At 37.4% G+C, this 18,395-nt stretch overlaps 1 protein-coding gene across 3 annotated transcripts in view; it reads right to left on the reverse strand.

Annotated features, from left to right (window-relative positions):
- The window catches only part of LOC117573283 (aminopeptidase N), a 34,451-nt gene extending 16,583 nt beyond the window's left edge, over positions 1-17,868 (reverse strand). Inside the window, exons 1-3 of one of the 3 annotated variants that reach the window (XM_034256380.2) lie at positions 17,655-17,868; positions 5,786-6,452; positions 4,356-4,391 (exon numbers count right to left, since the gene is read on the reverse strand). In XM_034256380.2, coding sequence (XP_034112271.1) covers positions 4,356-4,391; positions 5,786-5,810 — 61 coding nt within the window. In that variant the 5' untranslated portion in view covers positions 5,811-6,452; positions 17,655-17,868. Of the gene's footprint in view, positions 1-4,355; positions 4,392-5,785; positions 6,453-17,549 lie in introns of all 3 variants that reach the window. The other 2 variants (XM_034256379.2, XM_034256382.2) reach the window with 2 other exon arrangements.
- Between the last annotated feature and the right edge of the window lie 527 nt (positions 17,869-18,395).

The following is an 18,395-nucleotide window of genomic DNA, read 5'->3' on the forward strand; positions in this document are numbered from 1 at the left end:
AATAAATTCTGATGATCGCTTCAATAATCGATCTTCAATCTTAATATATTTAAATAAACACAAAGTACTATTCTTTAAAAGCTCTTGCAAATGACGCTTTCTTAATAACTTCTGCACTAAATTTATACTAAACTGCAAAAAGAAGCAAAGTAGCGATCAACCTGCTTTCCACTCTGAATAAAAGTAGAGTCAGAGTATACAAGAAAGCTAAAAAGAGAGACCAACCCGCCTTTCAGTCAAGTCTTTGCAAAACGGATACAGATCGCAAAGTTCTGCGTGGGCTTGTCACACAACTTGTGCTGAACTGTGTCTTCCAATTTGCTGTCACATGGTTTGCTTTGGCTTGGCATAACTATGCACAGCACATTCATATAGAAGTCCATATACAAATGACGGGCATTTGTTCCGCATTATGACAAATGTTCGCCACGTTCCGCGACGTTCTTAATGCAACTCAGGTGCATCGATCGCTCAGTCGGCTCCTACGATTTATCTATTAGAGTGCAATCGAAGAGTTACGTGTTGGCCTGTTGTTAATGCGGGGGGCAAACTGATAGCATCGCCTTCGCCTTAAAGTGTTTTCAATGTTCGATTGTGACGATGCATAACTCACGAACTGGCTGCCGGCTTTGTTCACTTTTTTCTACTTCTTTTGAAGCCATAATTCTAGCCAATTTTGGTCAATTTCGCATAGCAAGCCTCGAGCGCAGGCAAAACATTTGAATACCCTGTACACGTTAGGAGAATGGAATGATGATTTGTGGCCACAAGGAATTATTTATGATTTATTTTATAGGGTAGCTGTGAGACAAGTTTATTTTTAGAGCTTTGCCTTCGAAATGTTTAAACTGAAATCTACAGCGAAAAACACTTAGCCCCGTTAACTCCGTCAGCCATTTAAATAAATTATTTAATTTTATTATTGCTGATAAAGCTGCACAAATTACGCGAATAAAAATGCTAAAGATTTGACTACCAGTCGCTCTCTTAAGCCAGCGAATTACAACAATTTCCATTTAACTGGATATTTGAATGCAATCGAAGACAAAACACGAATAATTTAATCATTTAGATATGCAAAAACGACTCGTTGCTAAAAAAATATCTAAAATTGGCTGCTGTGCGGAAAATTCGCGAAAACGTTTTGCAAATTGTCAACGCTGTCTTTCAACTAATTGTGCATTTGACTCATAACATTTGCATATGAATATAAGAAAAAAAAACAAATACCAGTATTTATTTGCTAAAGAGTTTCATTATCTGCACATCGAAATGTTCATTTAGCAAATCGCTGGGCGTTGCACAAAATGTGTCAGCAGCAATTGGAGTTGAGTTGAGTTTGTGCCTGGAGCAAATTGCTTTTAATTGTGTGCAGTTGGAGCAATTTGCTGACGTCACATCAAAGACTTTGGCTAGATGGACGGCCAGGGACAAGAGCAAAGGCAAAACATTTACAGAGCCAATGCAAATAAATAGTTCACACAATGCCAATGTGAAACAAATCAATATTGCAATAGCAAAATGCGTATGCAAATCACGTGTGATGATGGAAGATGGAAGATCGACAGCCACTGACTGAACTTGAACTGGAAATGGAAAAGCTCTGCTGTGTGTATTGTCGTCATTACGATCACCAATGAAAATTGACAGCTGAATGTTGGCATTGTTTCCCATATGGGAAAATGTGGCGCAACTAGGTGAAAATAGAAATGATAAAGTGCATTTGTGGTTGCATTTGTTGCATTGTGTGGCACAATCAACATTCATAACTGTAAACCATTTATTATCATTGAGAAGCTGTCACAACTCTTTGTCGCCCAGCTTCCTATTACAATTGATCCGCTTTACTTTTCTACATTCAATTGTCAGTTTTCTCTCTTGGTTCTTGATTTTTCTAACACTTTGACAACGGCAACTGCTGATGCAGATGCATTTTTCGTGTCAGGTAATCGAACACCTCACAAATGAGGCACTTAAGGCATTCAAAATCACTTCAATTACCTGTCGACTTGTCCAAAAGCAGCTTGAGAATGCAGCCTAAGAGTATTAAGTGCTAACGAAATACCCTGTAAATAGTTTGTATTTCTAATTTGTTTTCTGGTGATTGAAGAATGATGAACTTATAGATTTACTAACTTCCTTTTACAGTCTGATTATTAATGGACTAACTGACAGCTTGGTTAATTGACAAACAAGCTAATTTAACAGCTGATTGATTGACTGAGACGTGAGTGATTGATGGACTGATTTACAGATGTACAGCTTAGCTAATTAAATAATTAATTTTCTGATTAAATCTGCATTTAACTATACATAAACATGCGAAAGAAAATTGTAAGTGATTGTTTGATAGTTTAATTGCCAGTCTGCTAAATTGATAACAACTTTTAATAAGACTTGATAATACACCTTAAATGTGCTGATTATAGGGTATAGAAAACTGGTTATGATAGCTCTATATTGAGTTGGCAATTACTTGAAGTACAAATACGCATTTGTGTATCAAAATAATCTAAAGGTGTCAGAATTAACGCCTCGTTGTCACGTGGATTATGCAAATCCCAAAAGCGATAGCTTATCATGCCCAATTATGTAGATAGCAAGGAGACAGCTGACTGGCGAGACTGGGCATAATATATAATTATAATACTAAATATTCTAAGGTCAAGTTGAAGACTAAACAAACAGCGCAGCTGATGCTAATAAATTGTTGCTAAAAATTGTTGTGCTCCCCTCTTGGGTTGGGTTCATATCTGTTTGTTTTAATGTTGTCGTCATCTCGCGACTAAATTTACATATCCAAAGGCCTATATATACCCCCCGAGATACGTAGATGTGTATTTCTGATGTGTGTTTTGTTTACAGTTCAAAGCACTCACGGACACAGGGTCAATGTAAATTGTTCGAATGATCCAAGCATGTCCATGCTTCAGTTTTGGTTTCAGTTTCGGTCTCGGTCTCGGAGCAGCGACAGAGCGGACAGACACTATAAATTATTGTGGCATTTAATTGCGATTTGATATTTGAATGTGAGTTATAGTCAGTTGAATTACTATCCGATACGATACGAAATAATGTTGATGATGGCATCAGCGCAGAATTTGTTTTTCATTTGTTCCGAAATGTGCGGGTGCCTTGTTAATGTCTTTTTATTTATCAAATATTTTTTGAAAATTAAATGTCTGTGTTTTTCTCACACTCTTCTCTCAGCTGCAGCTGTGTGTCACTGTAAATGTTGACATTAACTTTTTTATGAGCACATTTCACACATGTCTTCAAGGTCTGATCAACAGGTTTACGCGCTTATCAAGAGTGACATTAACGCATGAGTAACGAAATGAAATGAAACGAAACAAATTCAGTCCGAATTCAAAACCATGTTTCATAGCAAAGGCAAGAGCAAGTTCAAGGCTTTCATCTAAAAACTCATGAATCGATTCGATTGCGAGTTTCTTTTTTGTTGTGTATTCAAGTCAAGCCCTTTTTCGGCTACACAACAACACAATCCAGCAACGAAGCCGGCCCAGGTTATTTATAGTGATCTTCAGTCTGCCAGAGACCAACAGAAAGAGGGAATTCTGAGAATCAAATTCAGCAAAAAAGAAGCCATTAAACTTTAAAGGCGCTTTTGCGACTGCAAAATTTATCTTCATTGTGTCGCGGGTCGCAAACAATTTGAAAACGTGATCAAGATATATAGACTGGTGATCCTTGAAAAGATCTTTCTCCCTCTCTATCTCTCTCTTGCGATCTCTCGGGTCTTGCATGGCCGATGACATCAGCAGCGTTGCCCCAAATTGCCTGGAAAACATGCTGATGCAACAGTTGTTGTCTGTTGAGATCCGTGAAAGACGTGCCTCAAATTGTGCATTCACAATTCACAATTCACATTCGCAATTCGCATTCTCTGTACTTGAGGTTTGACATTGCATCAATCGTTCAATTTATGATGACATAGATCTTCCTCTTGTGAGCATTTATGACAGTTTCACTTTGTTGTTGATATGAATATTTATTGTAAATAGTTCCTATAAGGTTTGCCAGTGGCCTTAAATGGAATGCGCTGCTGATTGTCTGTTATTTAATAATCAGCTTATGCAAATAATTCACATTGTGCTGTCGCAAAGTTTTTACAGCCCTAGAAGAGAAGCAGTTCTTAATGTGGGCGGCTCAAAGTGCTGCTAATAACCGGATCGAAACTCGTCCATCGACTTGCCACAGCTTCAATTGAGTTTTAGTGTCGTTCATTTGGTTTAATGACCCTACCCGAATCATATGTTTGATAGTCGTAATTGGGTGCTGCACTTAACTCTTGTCAAGATGCGTTATTTGTGGCTGTTGCTATATCAATTTACCTGGACTTTCCACGCCCATTATGGCATCGGAATCCTCTGTGTGGCATGAAAAAGAATTGGCATTTTTCAGATGATGTCAGCTAATTTGTAAATAACAAACCGAAAACATTTTTGTGATACAAACGAATAGCATTAATTTGATGCATGCAAATAATCATGATGCATGGATGGCATCATGGGGCGCTGACTAACAGCCAATTTGGTGTCACTGTGCAAAAATACTCGCTGCTGATGTATCTCTTGGCAAATGCAAATAGATTTTTGGCATTTTTCAAAGTCAAAAATTGGCAAACATCTGTTGTGTCTTCAGCACACAAATTCTTGAATGAAAAGGTGAGCATGAGATAATACCCAAAATGTGTAGGAGACAAATTAGAATGGGAATATATAGAAAATAAGTAGCAATGCTGCAGTCGAATGTGCCCGAGTGAAAGATACCTGCTATCCATTTTCAATTAAAGCAAAAGAGAGCGGTATTATTTTAAATATATACCATAAAACTCTGAGATATGCCAAAGAGTTTATTTGGTATATCGATATACATTCAAAATATATCAAAGAGCTCAAAATATACAAGATTGCTTACTAAAGCAACGGACAGCAGCAGGATCCAGTTGTTCATATGGACACACAGACGAAACCGCTATCCATGTTTTAAAAATATACCGAGTAAATACTAAAATATACCGAAAGCTTTATTTGGTATATTGATATATGTACTATATACATATGTGTTCATATGGACAGGCAGTCAGACCCACTATCCACTAAAAATATACCATTTTAATATACCAAAATATGCTAAAGACTATATTTGGTATATCGACAGACAGTCAGACGCACTATCTACCAAAAATATACCATTTTAATATACTAAAATATGCTGAAGACTTTATTTGGTATATCGACATACTACTATCAAAATATATAGGTAAAAATATACCAGATTGTCAACTAAAGTAACCGACATCAGCAAGATTTAGGTGTTCATATGAATGGACAGACAGACGGACATGACAATGTCGTCTCGGCCTTCTACCCTATAGGTAGCGGGTATAACAAGAATGACCGCAAGCCTGGACTGCAACAATGATGTATTTCTGACACTTTAGCCAAGTTCTTAGTGATGTGAATGATGTGTTTATAAATAAACCTGCTAAGATGCTAAGTGACTAAGTGCAACTAAACAATTGTTGAAATGGCGTCATAGCTGCACAAAGAAAATAACTATAAATAAAACTGTGCAAGACACTTAAGAAACAATGCACAAATACGAAACGTAAACATTTCATTTTTGCAATTAAACCCAATTAATTAGCAAACAGAAAATAGATTTTAGTTTGCCAATAGGTGCAATTGATAAATAGAAGGAAATCAAATGTGGTAAATTTGTCGGTTAATGTACATCTCATATCGTTTCTCTCACTCACCTTCGTTTACGTAACCGCCCTCCATGGTGCCGAATGTGTACACCTCGTTGCGGCTCCTTCTCCGGTTGTTGTAGTTGTCTTTGAACACCTTGGCCACGACCTACGTTCACACGTGCTTCCAGAAAATAGAAAATAAGATGACTGCAACAGTATCGAGTGGGGGAACTCGAGAGTGAAGTGGAGAATCTGGAATCTGGGCGATGTAGTCGACACCTCGATGATGCTTATTTATTTTTGTGTCTGGCCCTGTCTGTGGCTATTTATTAGAAAGTATTTTTGCGATTGCACAACGCGTTGCAGCCGTTGCACAGCACTTCAAATATTCTTGCCACCGCGCACTTTATTTTGGTTATGGAATACGAATGGTATCGAAATCAGAATCGAAATTGCAATTGGAATTGGGCAAAAGGCATTTTGTTTATTTTCTTGTTGGGCATCTTTTTTGTGTGTTGTGTTGTGCAGGCGTATGTTTCCAGTTTCGTCCCACTGTGCCGAGTGCGGAAATGTGTTGGAGAACTTTATCTAGCTATTGTATCTGTAGAACGTAGCCAGCTACTCTCTATGGCGATTCTGATGAATTTGCATGTGCTTGTGGCAACTTGGCTTGAAGTTGGGGTTGGGTTCTTGTTGCTTTGGTTTGGCCTCCTATAATACTACTCGGTGTTGCCTGCAAAAGAGAGAGAGACAGAGAACGAAGAGAAGATACATAAATAAACATGCTAGAAAAATTGACCGTTGATAAATGTTAACCCCAGTTTGACCCGCTTCACTGAGATTGCTGCAACATGGGCTGGGCAAACACACTCAAGATGAACTCCACTAGATACTCTTTAGATATAGAAATACATATATTTGCGCATTGCTGCTGACTGACTCTTCTAATTTTGGAGCGCGTTCTGACATTTGTCTGACATTGCAAAATGTGCAGCTGCATTTTAAGAGAAGCCCTTGTCAACCAATCCACAAATAAACAAAAATGATGACACAGATGATGATGATGATATATGAGTCTCTTTTGGCAATCCTAATGTGATTCACATTAGACCTTTTCGGGGCTTTAAAAGCGAGTCGGCTTGCCGCTCGCTTGACTTCTTGGAATCCCACTTATGGCTTGTTGTTTGTATATTTAATCTATTGGTAAATACTTGTTGGGTACTGCTGATGTCATTATGTCAATATTTGCAGCATAAATTGAAAACTAATTTGGACTGCAAACAACTCGCGCGAGATTTTCCTAACTGAAATCAGTTGTTGTTTATTTGTTTGCTTATGCTGATGTTGATGTTTATGTTTCGGTTTGTTGTTGAGTCAACGCTGAAGCACCACAACAAGTTCAATGCCAAAATTGCCACCCTTGACAATGGCACCGCAACAATGCTAATTACTCTCACTTGGCACACATACTTTTGGGTATCACAAGCATTCGATGATCGAAGACAAAGACGATCGAGAACCGCACGCGATCAAAGCTGCCGGGGAACTGGCTGAAGAAATGAAAGCCGGAAACAAAGCGCGAGCTGAAATTGCTTTACCAAACAAAAGCAAACTGCTGAATTTATGCATACAGAAAGATATTGTAATAAAGAAGACAGAGAGAGAGACGAAAGAATGAAGTGGTCGCTGACAGAACGTTGACAATGGTTCATCAATGGATTCATACTTGACATTTGATTAAGACCCCCAAACCGCGACTCCCCTAATGCCAAAAACGCAGCTCGCGTCCACTTTCAATTTTTGGGCAGTTTGTTCGGCTTTGATCGAATGGGTTGCGCGGCAAGCGAAACGAATTTTAATTGATGCCACAGACCACAGACAGAAGACAGTCGGTAGTGTAGACAGCAGAGAGCAGAGAGTAGAAGACTGAAGACGTCACTACTCACCACATTTTGTATGCTTCGACTTGTATTTATTTATTACAAGGCATAATTAAGGCGGCACTTGATTAATAATCGTTGAACTCAACGTGACCCGCAGCCACAAATGTGCCACGCCTTCTAATTCCCTTTTTATTTTTTATTATGCATATAAATGGACCAGTTACAATTGTTTGTCGTTTGTTTGTAACTATTAGCGCAGCATTATGCGTTTTTAATAGAACTTTATTGGGTTAAATCTGTGGTGGCAATGCGACAATCACTTTAAAGTAACCTCCATCGAAATAAAATCGAAAGCCCTCGGCAAACAATTAAAAGATGCGACAATTCGATCAATTGAAATTCTCTCTCTTTTCCTCGTGTTCATTATTTATGAGTGTAAATATTTGAAGTTAAGAATGGCCTTCCCTTTTTTTTCCCTCAGCTTAATTCAATCCAAGTGCCATCAATCAAAACTACAAATTGGTCCCAAGGAAGGGATAACAGAATGTTTTGCTGCAGTGTCGAGTTAATTGCCAACACAAGTTTCTAATTATGTAATTGTCAGCGTTGTAAACTCTGTTGTTGCCTTGGAAAAGGTCACCATGACTGTGACAAGGGTTTTTTTATGTATTTAACATCAACATCAATGTCAACTCCGCATGACAAACAGAAAAAAGTGCAGTCAACTTTAACTCAAGTAATTTGCTATAAAAAAAGAACTAAATTTAAAGCAAACAATGGCAGGAAATAAATGTTTTACAAGTGCTCACTTGATTGATTTCTCACCACTGTGAAATAAGTTCAAAGGCAAATACTGAAGCTGTTTCAGTAGGTTAATAAGTCACCGAACTGCAGTAAACAAATACGCTTAATTTTCGTTTCGAATTTATTGCCCATGTCAAGCAGATGATTATACGCTGAGTTTTCGCATATAATGTATCTTTGTTTATAGCGCTGGTAATTGGCATTTTGTCAGTGTTCTCAACGCCCACCAATAAGCGACGAGTTAACCACGACCTGTCTCGACACTCGGCACTCAGCAGGGGCACATTACGTATACGTATCTATAGCATAAAGTATACGTATATTGAGCGCAGATCATTAGGCAGCTAGACGACCACAAAAACCAATTGAGCTCGCTTTCAGCGGTGTAAACAATAGAATGAAGCAGAAATACTCGCCAAAATTAATAGCGCCAGTGTCTGTGGTGCTTCGATCAGAGCGACGACGTCATCGTTGTATGTCACTGTCACTGCGGGCAGCTACTGAACAGTGAAATAATAATACGTATATTATACATTCAGTCAGTCAGTCAGTCGGACATGCTTTATTGTGTGTGCTTTTTTTAGCCGAAAAAAATTCATAAATCTATTGAAAGTAAATAACAAAAGTGGGTCAGCCTTAACATAGAAGCAGTCAGAACGTTTGAGGTAGTCACAAACCAACAAAAAAAAAAACACACATCAATCATCATAGCAGAGCAATAATAGCTAACTAGAAAGAGACCGACAAGAACAGAATAACATAATACAAAAGTACTACATAAACTTGAATTCCATTTGGCGCCAAGAAGCAGATGAACACTTTTTAACTTCTTATTTGTTTTGTTGTCAACTAATAATAATGACATAAGCGGTCGTTGCACGTGGCGTATGCTTAACATTTAATTGCTCTCCACTCGTATTGCCTTAACGAGTGGTCATAAAACCAATTACGTTATACGCATAACATTCTCTGTAGTTGTGAGTCACAACAAAGTTCACCGCACTTTTGCGGCGCCAAATAGAAAAAGAGCAGTCGTAATAGAAACATAAACAACATTTAATTCCGGTCGGTGTCTTTATGATTTGCACAGAAAAGTCCTTCTTTTGGAAAAACCCAAACGTGATGCAAATTTATATACCGATAAAAGAAATTTTAATGAACGTTCAATAACTTTGAATTGCCAAATTAAATAGTTATTGTTGAAGCTCGTTTCCAACGAAAAATCCTACAGGAAAAGTCAATACGTGCTGCAAATTGATATGCCATTAAGGCAAAAAATAAAATATTTCATCCAACCGTCATGGGTCTTTATTAACTTTGAATTGCTTAATTAAATTGTTATTGTGGCTTTAAACACCCACATCATCAATATCAATGCTGACATCAGAAACGTTTACTGCGAAAAGCTGCAAGGTTAAGTGCGCTTAGCAAGAACTGCATGAGAAATATATTTTAAACGTGCGACCAATTTATATTCAATATTCTTTTTTTTTTTAATATATAAATTTGAATGCTGCAAGAGAGCACGCAGCAAATTCTCCAGTTGGCGGCCTTCGGTATTTGGCCAGATGTTTCTTGGAATTTAGTCGAAGGTAAAAACCGAAAATGTTCTCGCATTTCATATAAATTGAGTTTATTTGTAAATTTGAAATATATTTTTATAAAGAAATTCTCTTTATATTAGTTGCAAGTTTATTTTTCTTTTCTTTCTTGTTTTCCGCTATTTTTATAGCTGATCTTGTGTTGTGTTATGTGCTATGTGCTGCTGCCATTGAGCATTATCAAAAGGCACGCTAAATCATCGTGAGCTGTGCCTCTTTTTATTGTGATATCAAAAAATAAGTATTTCTCGCCTTATAATATGTTTGTATCTATTTTGTTTGCTTTTTGTAGTTGTTGTGTGTATTTATCGCAAAGGTTGACCAAATGACGCGTGCGTTCCAATTTTATGAAATCAGCCAAGTCAATTAAGGCGGCCCAAAGTCTTTTTGACAGTTTCTTGTCAGCTAATGGCGCTGACTGTTTGGCCCCCGCTCTTGATTTAATTTTCAGGTGACGCAAGCTGCTCGCTTGCTTTTCGATATCATTTCAAGGTTATATGTAGACCACAACTAAATCTCTTGTCGTGAGTTGCACTATCTATTCAGTATAAAAATACATTGCTTACTGCATTTTCAAAGTGTGCATAAGATAATGGAATATTATTCTTATAGCAAGTAAGAAAGCTACAGTCGAGGGTCGAACGATACACGCTTTACATTTTGAATGAAATCAAATCACTTCGGTATTATTCTTAAAATATGCCTGCAATATACCACAAAAATACTAAAATATACCAAAGGTTTTATTTGATATATTGATATAGTACTACATTAAAAATATACCATAGACTACAAAATATACCACAAAATATGCCAACAATATACCACAAAAATACTAAACTATACCAAAGGTTATATTTGACATATTGATGTAGCACTTCATTAAAAATATACCGTAGACTATAAAATATACCACATTTATTTACTGATTTGCCTCAGTCTAAAAATAAATCTATTTAATATACCGAAAAAATACTTCAAAATACCAAAGGCTGCATTTGGTATACTGGCATAGAGGTCAAAATATAGCAAATTGTCAGCCAAATCAGTCTAAAAGTATACCGAATTAATATTTCGCAAAAGTACTAAAATATACCGAAGCCCACATTTGGTATATCGTTGAAGTACTACATTTGAAATATACAATAGAGGTAAAAATATACCAGACTGTAAGCCAAAGCAGCTAAAATACACCTAATCAATATACCGAAAAAATACTGATGAAATACCAAAAACTGCATTATGTATATCGTTGAAGTACTACATTCGAAATATACCATAGAAGTCAAAATATACCAGACTGTAAGCCAAAGCAGCTAAGGTAGCTTTATCTCTTATAATCTCAGATATCATACGGACATGGCTACATCTCTGATCAAGAATATATATATTTGTATATATACTTTATGGGGTCGGAGATGACTCCTCTCTGCGTGTTACATACATTTCCTGCCGGTAGTGGAATGAAATATTGAGCATATATTTGCATAAATAGCTATCTGCTGATAAGCATCCAAGTCACAATCTTGCGCAAAAATATTTAATCTTTAAAGTGGACAATCTAATAAATTGCCATGTCCGCAAAGATAAAGTTCGCTGGAATCGTGTTGATGTCATATTCGCCCCGCTTCGGAGCGTGCAATAACCCACTTCCATAGGCATTTCCATGGTAAGTACTCTCTCCCTCCTCCACTCGTATCTAGCCACCCAGAAGCAGCGAGCAGCTATCGCAAGCAATCTCCACAAAAATGTTTCTTTGCATTGCGTGACCAACTGGCGGCTACACCTTCAACTTCAACTGCAAGCCAACAACTGCAATTGTCATAGACCATATTATATATATGGTATATAGTATATACTATCTTTATACTTTGTGCCGGAACACGCATAAAAATTTAACGCATGTTGCATGTTGTTTGTCATGTGCCGCTGCCCCTTTGACTTTGCTGATGAAGTTTCGCTGATATGACACTCTGAGAGAGGGGCAAGCATAGTTCGTTGTGGCATGTGAGGCATGTGCTTGCGGGAGCCGTCATCAGCTTTGTTTCGTTTCGCTTTAGGCAGGCGTGTCCGAAAAAGTGGGCGTCAAAGGGTCCCCCCTTTCTTCTTTACATTTAGTGTGTCAAGTCAAATTAGTTACGCTTTGCATTAGTGTGAGTGAGAGTGACAGTGAATGAGTGTGAGTGAGTTGCAGGTGGTTGTTGTTGGTGTTGTTGCTATCCGAATAGAACTGTCATTGTCATTGTAAAACTGCTGCCTCATATTCACATATTTACCAGCACCCCATTCATTCATTCATTCAACTAACTCATTCATTCATCTTCATTTGTGGCATGCATTTGCATTTGCCACATTCGCTTTGTTGTGTCATCTGTCAAATGCATCGTTGACTTCACTTTCATAGCTTTCGGGGTTGCCCTCGTCTTATCTTCTGGCTTATCTCAGCTTTGTCCGCTATCAATCACGATTGACTCGTGTGGACTCACATTATGACACTCACACTCACACAGAGTCATAATTTTTGTTTTGCTAATTTTGGCACCTTTTGTGCAGTTGCTATTTCGGTTGATGTGCCAATTGTTCAGTCGCCTAATTGAATTTGCTGCCCGCCTGACTTGAATAAACAGTGCAAGTCACAAATACACTCACTCACTCACTAACACAATCATCCACATTGCATCTATATATTTGCAATTGTTTTTATCACCTATGCAGTGTGCTCTATATAGTCGTATATACTCTCGAATTTGAATATCAAAAAAACACTCGCACATATTTACTTTTCGCTTAATGGCAAACAAAATGTGTGCGCTTGTGTTTTTGTTGTTTTTTTTCTTTTTTCTCAAGAATTTTACGACGTGGTTGACCTTGGAGGTAGCAATATGCCGAATACCATTACAGTGGTCACTGCCTAATTATAACATTCAAAGAGCACGAATTTTCGAGAACTTGAAAGCGTTTATCCCTTCTTATTTATTGTGCATAATATTTTATTATTATCAAAGAATTTACACTCTCTGGCACTTAACATGTTTCTCCCTTATTATTTATTGTGCATATGATTTTGTATACGCAGAAAAATTAAAATTTGCCTGCAGAAACTTAAGATCTCTTTTCTAAAATTAACTTTTGGGATTCCTTATGAAACAGTTAATATGTGCAAAATATTACACTTTTATAATCAGATGTTATTCACAAGATTTGAATGATATAACGAAATTACTACATTGAAATATGTGATATTTTTCACAATTATTTGATTTTGTGCTAAAAAATTAGTGTTAGAATATTCAAGTATTAGTCATTATTTTTAAAAATGTTGAAATTTTATTTTGAATATCATTTTTTATTCTGCACATTCTTCAAAATCAAATATTTGGTTCTGTAACTTGGAATCTCTATTCTGCACTTTGAATTATTTCTTGAATTCTTATCTAACGTTGAAATTTGTGTTAAATAATTAGTGCACCATTTTATCACTTCTTTTCATTAACACTTTTTATCATAAATTAGCATTTTCTAATTACATTTATTTCTAAAATTCCGTTAAAATTACCGTGATATTCTTCGCGTGTGCCCATTGTACTAATTTTATGCATATCGTGTTGTACCTTGAGGAGTTCTTTTTAATCTGTTATGTATTTCATAAGTATGCTATTCTTTTTTATGTCCCCCAATCAAGCAATCCCTTTATGATCTGCGTGCTACACATCACAAAAAAAAACACGAATCACTTTTTGCAGGGTATTTGTTGTTTACATTATTTTTTTTAAGTTGTTAGTTAATTAAACGAGCAGGCGGAAAATGCAGAATGTCAAATGTTTCAAAACAATTTCACCAAGCGCAAAGTCAGTGTGTGTGTGTGTGGATTGCGTTTGTGTATTTGTGTTTACCTCACATTGCACTTGAAATAGTTTTTGCTTTTGCTTTTCTGCCGTTTTTCTGTTGCTATTTGTACACTCGTTAAAAGTTTGTTTGCTATTTCTGTTTGCTTTTGTTGCTATTGCAATATTAAATCATGGTTGTTGTTGTTGTTGTTTCGCTTGCTATTTGCCGTATGCTAAAGAGCATTTTTCATTATCATTGTGCTTATCAAATGACTCATTTGAAATATACTCTCAGCTGAGCAGCAACGCAACAGTTGGGAACTTGTTAGTTTTTCCGCTGCCGCTAAAGTTAAGTAAACAATCAAGAGAAACAAACGCAGCCATAATGTATGAAATTGTGTAATAAAATTAATTTACAGCACCACGAGAGTCGAGAAGAAGAACATAAACTTGATTCAAGTGTGGGGAAATTTGAAAATTAAAAAGATGCTTACAAGTTCTGACAACTAATATTCACTTCGAAATGCACATAAACTTTTATGCGCTGCAATCAAATTGTATTACAGCATTTAACAATACCTTAAAAGGCTGCCAGGCAATTAACGTGGAAAGTTGAAAGTATTCAACCCCTCAAGCAAATTGTATGCCAAGCTGCGCGGCTTAAAAAGAGCATAGAATTTCAATCTTCCCAAGAATAGATCAAATTGTATAACCATATTGTGTGTGTGTCTGTGTGTGTGTGACTCCCTATGGCTTCGCTGCCAACTATTATTATAATTATGTCAGTAAAAGGATACGTTTTTCCACTTTCTTCCCTCCCCTTCGGACCCTTTTCAACCGCAATCGCAAAGGTAACGGCAAAAGAGCGAAACCGCAAAAAATGGGAAACCACAAAACGTTTGCAATCAACTGTAATACAAATCGCAGTAAAAAACGAGTAAGAATACTACTACCAAGTGTGATCGACTGTGAGATACCCGTTACCCATTTTCAATAAAAGACAGAGTGACTTATTTCGAGTATACTAAATAAATCCTTTGGTATATTCCCAAAGTTTCAAACAGCAATATTTGCTGATCTTATTGCTTTTTGCCTTTGTTTTTTGGTTTTCTAATTTAGGAAAGTCAAGAAAATATGTTTTTTCCGTTTTCAATATACGTCAGCTGCTATTGCTAAAAGTTGAAAAATTGTGCATTGAAGTTTGTTGCTCTAAGCAAAATTTCTATAGTGTTGCTTATAGTGTTAAGGACTCTTGTCTTGTCTTGTTGCTATTATAAGGTCTAGGCGGTCCAAGGTTTTTATCCTATAAATCTTAAAAAAAAAAAATTTTAACGCAACAAACATTTACTCTTGAGAGATAATGAACGCAAATTTAATATTACAGAATTTTAGGCACTACAAGGTTAATATACTAAAAAGTTACAAAAATATACCGAAGCCTATATTTGGTATGTCTTTCTGTCTTTTACATACATTTTCTGTAGGCACAAAGTTATAACACCCATCAACCCTACAAGTAGCGGGTATAAAAAGGGCTGGGCCCCTAGAAAACGCGAGTGTGTATGCAATTATGCAAATGCCAAAAAAAGGTGCTAAGCAAAAAGACAAAAGAGAAAGAGAGAGATGGAAAAAGAGTAGCCAAACAGGCAATAAAAATTGAAGCCCGATCGATTAACAAAATAAAAGAGAGCGACAAACACACACGATTGATAATGCCGGAGCAATTAAAGTAAAATAAATTGAAAACACGCGCCAGCGGTTGCGCTTCCTTTTAATGTGGAATCGATACCTCCTGGAGGGGTTGAACGTGCAGCACCGCGGATTGTGGCACACACTCAACCCCGAATGGGAACACGATACGGCTTTTTGCTTTGCTACCTTTTTTACTTTGCTAAAATTTGAGAGTCAGTTGCCCAAAAGCAAAATCAAACAGTAAGATAAGCAGGCAAACAGACAGACGGACAGACAGACGGACGGATAGAGAGACGGACATTACAATGGCTGGCGGATGAAACGCGCCTACGACCCTCTTCTATGTAGTTTGTTGTCGAGTGTGGGCAGCGAGATTTACGTAGTATTTCGATCACATATTTGGCATACACTCCGCACACTCCGCACACACTCATCCGTTGTTTTGCCCTTATCTGCGTATTTCTATCAAATTACAATCAAGCTGCAAATGCTGCTCCTCTATATTCTGTAATCTGATAAGTAAAACCCGACAAAATCGCTCTACTGTTAAATTATGTGTCGAGCGTTGTTTGCATAATTTATATATAAAAATAGCAGTTGATTGTCGCATCATCGATGCGTAGCACAGCACAGAGCAGCAATTAAACGACTATCAAAATACCCTATGCAATTAATTTAAATTGTTTAGGCACAACTTAAATACAATATTATAGCATATTTGCGGGCGTTGTTGCATGCAACAATGCCACAAAAGCGCGAAGGCAACCAAGCAACAGCAGAGACAACGACCCACTTACAACTAGACCTGAGGCAAACGTTCGTCACATGTATGAGAATGTATGTAATTACGTATACGCCCCGTCTGTGGGCGGCCTACGCGTTTTGCCGGCCAACTTAACAAGTGGTCCCCAAGCGAGAGAGCGCCACGAAATGCAGCAGCAGCAGCGAGAGAGCGAGCAAGTTAACTGGCCACCCACACGTGCCACAAAGTTGCCACACTTGCCACAGCGGGGTGCCGGCTGCAAAAGGCCTACACCCTAAGCAACACACACACACACAGTCACACACACGCACTTGCCTCGTTTTCATTGAAATGGAAAACACACAGTTCGGGGCAAACGTTGCATGACTAAATGTTGCCGAATCAATGCAAGGACACAATGTTGCCAGCTTGAACTTTTCAACAACAGCTGTTCTCAGTCGCTTGAACTTTTGAACCTCCACCTGACGCAGCAGCAACAACAGCAGCAAGTGTGGCGTCCTTGGGTTTAGCTGCAGCTGCCCTCCCCCCACCCCCGGCAAGTTGCAGCCAGCGAAGGACATGTTCTCTGTGTTGTTGCTTGCCGGGTGCAGCACTGCGCATATATGTGAAAATCAATAAGTTCAACCCAGAATAGGGAATCGAGGTCTTTGAAATCTTCCACTCCAAATGCGATTGCTAAACTCACCTAACAAAAAAAAACAAAACCGAATTCCACTTGTATTGAATTGTTTTGAATTTTCATGTGTTCTTTACGCTTAACAACAACAACAACAGCAACAACAAGAAAAGACACAATATGGAAATTATGTTGAAACACAGCTTACAACAAAAACAATAACAGTTCGATTTTTAATGACTGCGTGCGCTTCGATTTTGATTTTGATTTGGATTTTGATTAGCGTTCCAGACAACAAAAACAACAGCAAAATATTGAAATTTACAAATGCGAATCGATTGAAACAAAGATTGATGTTGTTGTCTTTGTTGTTGTTGTTGTTGTTGTATTGTTTGGCCTTACATGCAATGTTAAACATTTCTGTTTTGCCGAGAGTTGATTTCTAAGTTGATTTTGCTTGCACGATTTGTCTTTTTAGCTGCCGCTTTCAGAGCGTTTATTACCTGTTTTGCATATGAAAGAAATTCGAGCTAAATATCAAAAGCAAAATACAATTTTGCTTGGATACTTCTAGTCTATTTCATATTCTATTAAATGGCTTAAACACTATGGGAAAACAACAAATAAGCAGAACGCCCACTCACATATCAGCATATCTCCCACACACACACGCACTGCGATAACACTAATAACAATAATAACAATAAATAAGATTTTGTTGTGTTATTTTGTTTCGGGAACTTTCGTACTTAGACTTGGTCGACAAACACACAAAAAACGTTAAAACACTATTTGTATGTTTTATTGTTATATTTCTTTTCCGATTTTAAATTTGTGTTGTTGTTGTTGTTATATTTTTTTTGTTTCTCGCCCAGCGGCTAAAACGAGACAACGTTGCGCTCGACTCGACAACCAACACACCGACAACCTTCGCGTTTCAGTTGCGACAACAGACTGATTTTTCGATGAGAGCGACCAACGAAGCGACGCGACGCAGCTCAACGCGCGAGTTGCCAACGCGAGTGAGCAATAACAAACAAGAGCAGCAGCAGCAACAGCAGCAACCATCAGCAGCAGCAGCAACCAGCAACAGCAGCAACGACTGCAAAACGCCGGCAGCAAATGCTTCTACGCTTGATAAGAATCGTTTAATGAAATCAATTGCATCTAAGTAGCAATCAATTAAGTAATGTGAGTAAACAAACATTTATATTTAATCATCAATTACTTAATTCTAATGAATTGCTCAATTTTGCATATGAATGAGTTAAATATTTGAAAACAAATGCAGTCGCAAGCGCTAAATTTAAAGATAACCTGAAATAAGCCAACGACAACTTATTTTTTTGCATGCTTCAAGCAAACAATGAGCGATAGATGGCGCTAGCAGCACATTCCGGTTCATCGATGTTTTCTTTGCTGTTGCTTGATTAACTTTTGCATTTATTATGCGATTGTAATGAAGTTTTCAAGGTTGATAGGGCACACTT

The sequence above is a fragment of the Drosophila albomicans genome, chromosome 2R (assembly GCF_009650485.2).
Source record: "Drosophila albomicans strain 15112-1751.03 chromosome 2R, ASM965048v2, whole genome shotgun sequence".
Taxonomy (NCBI): Eukaryota; Metazoa; Arthropoda; class Insecta; order Diptera; family Drosophilidae; genus Drosophila; species Drosophila albomicans.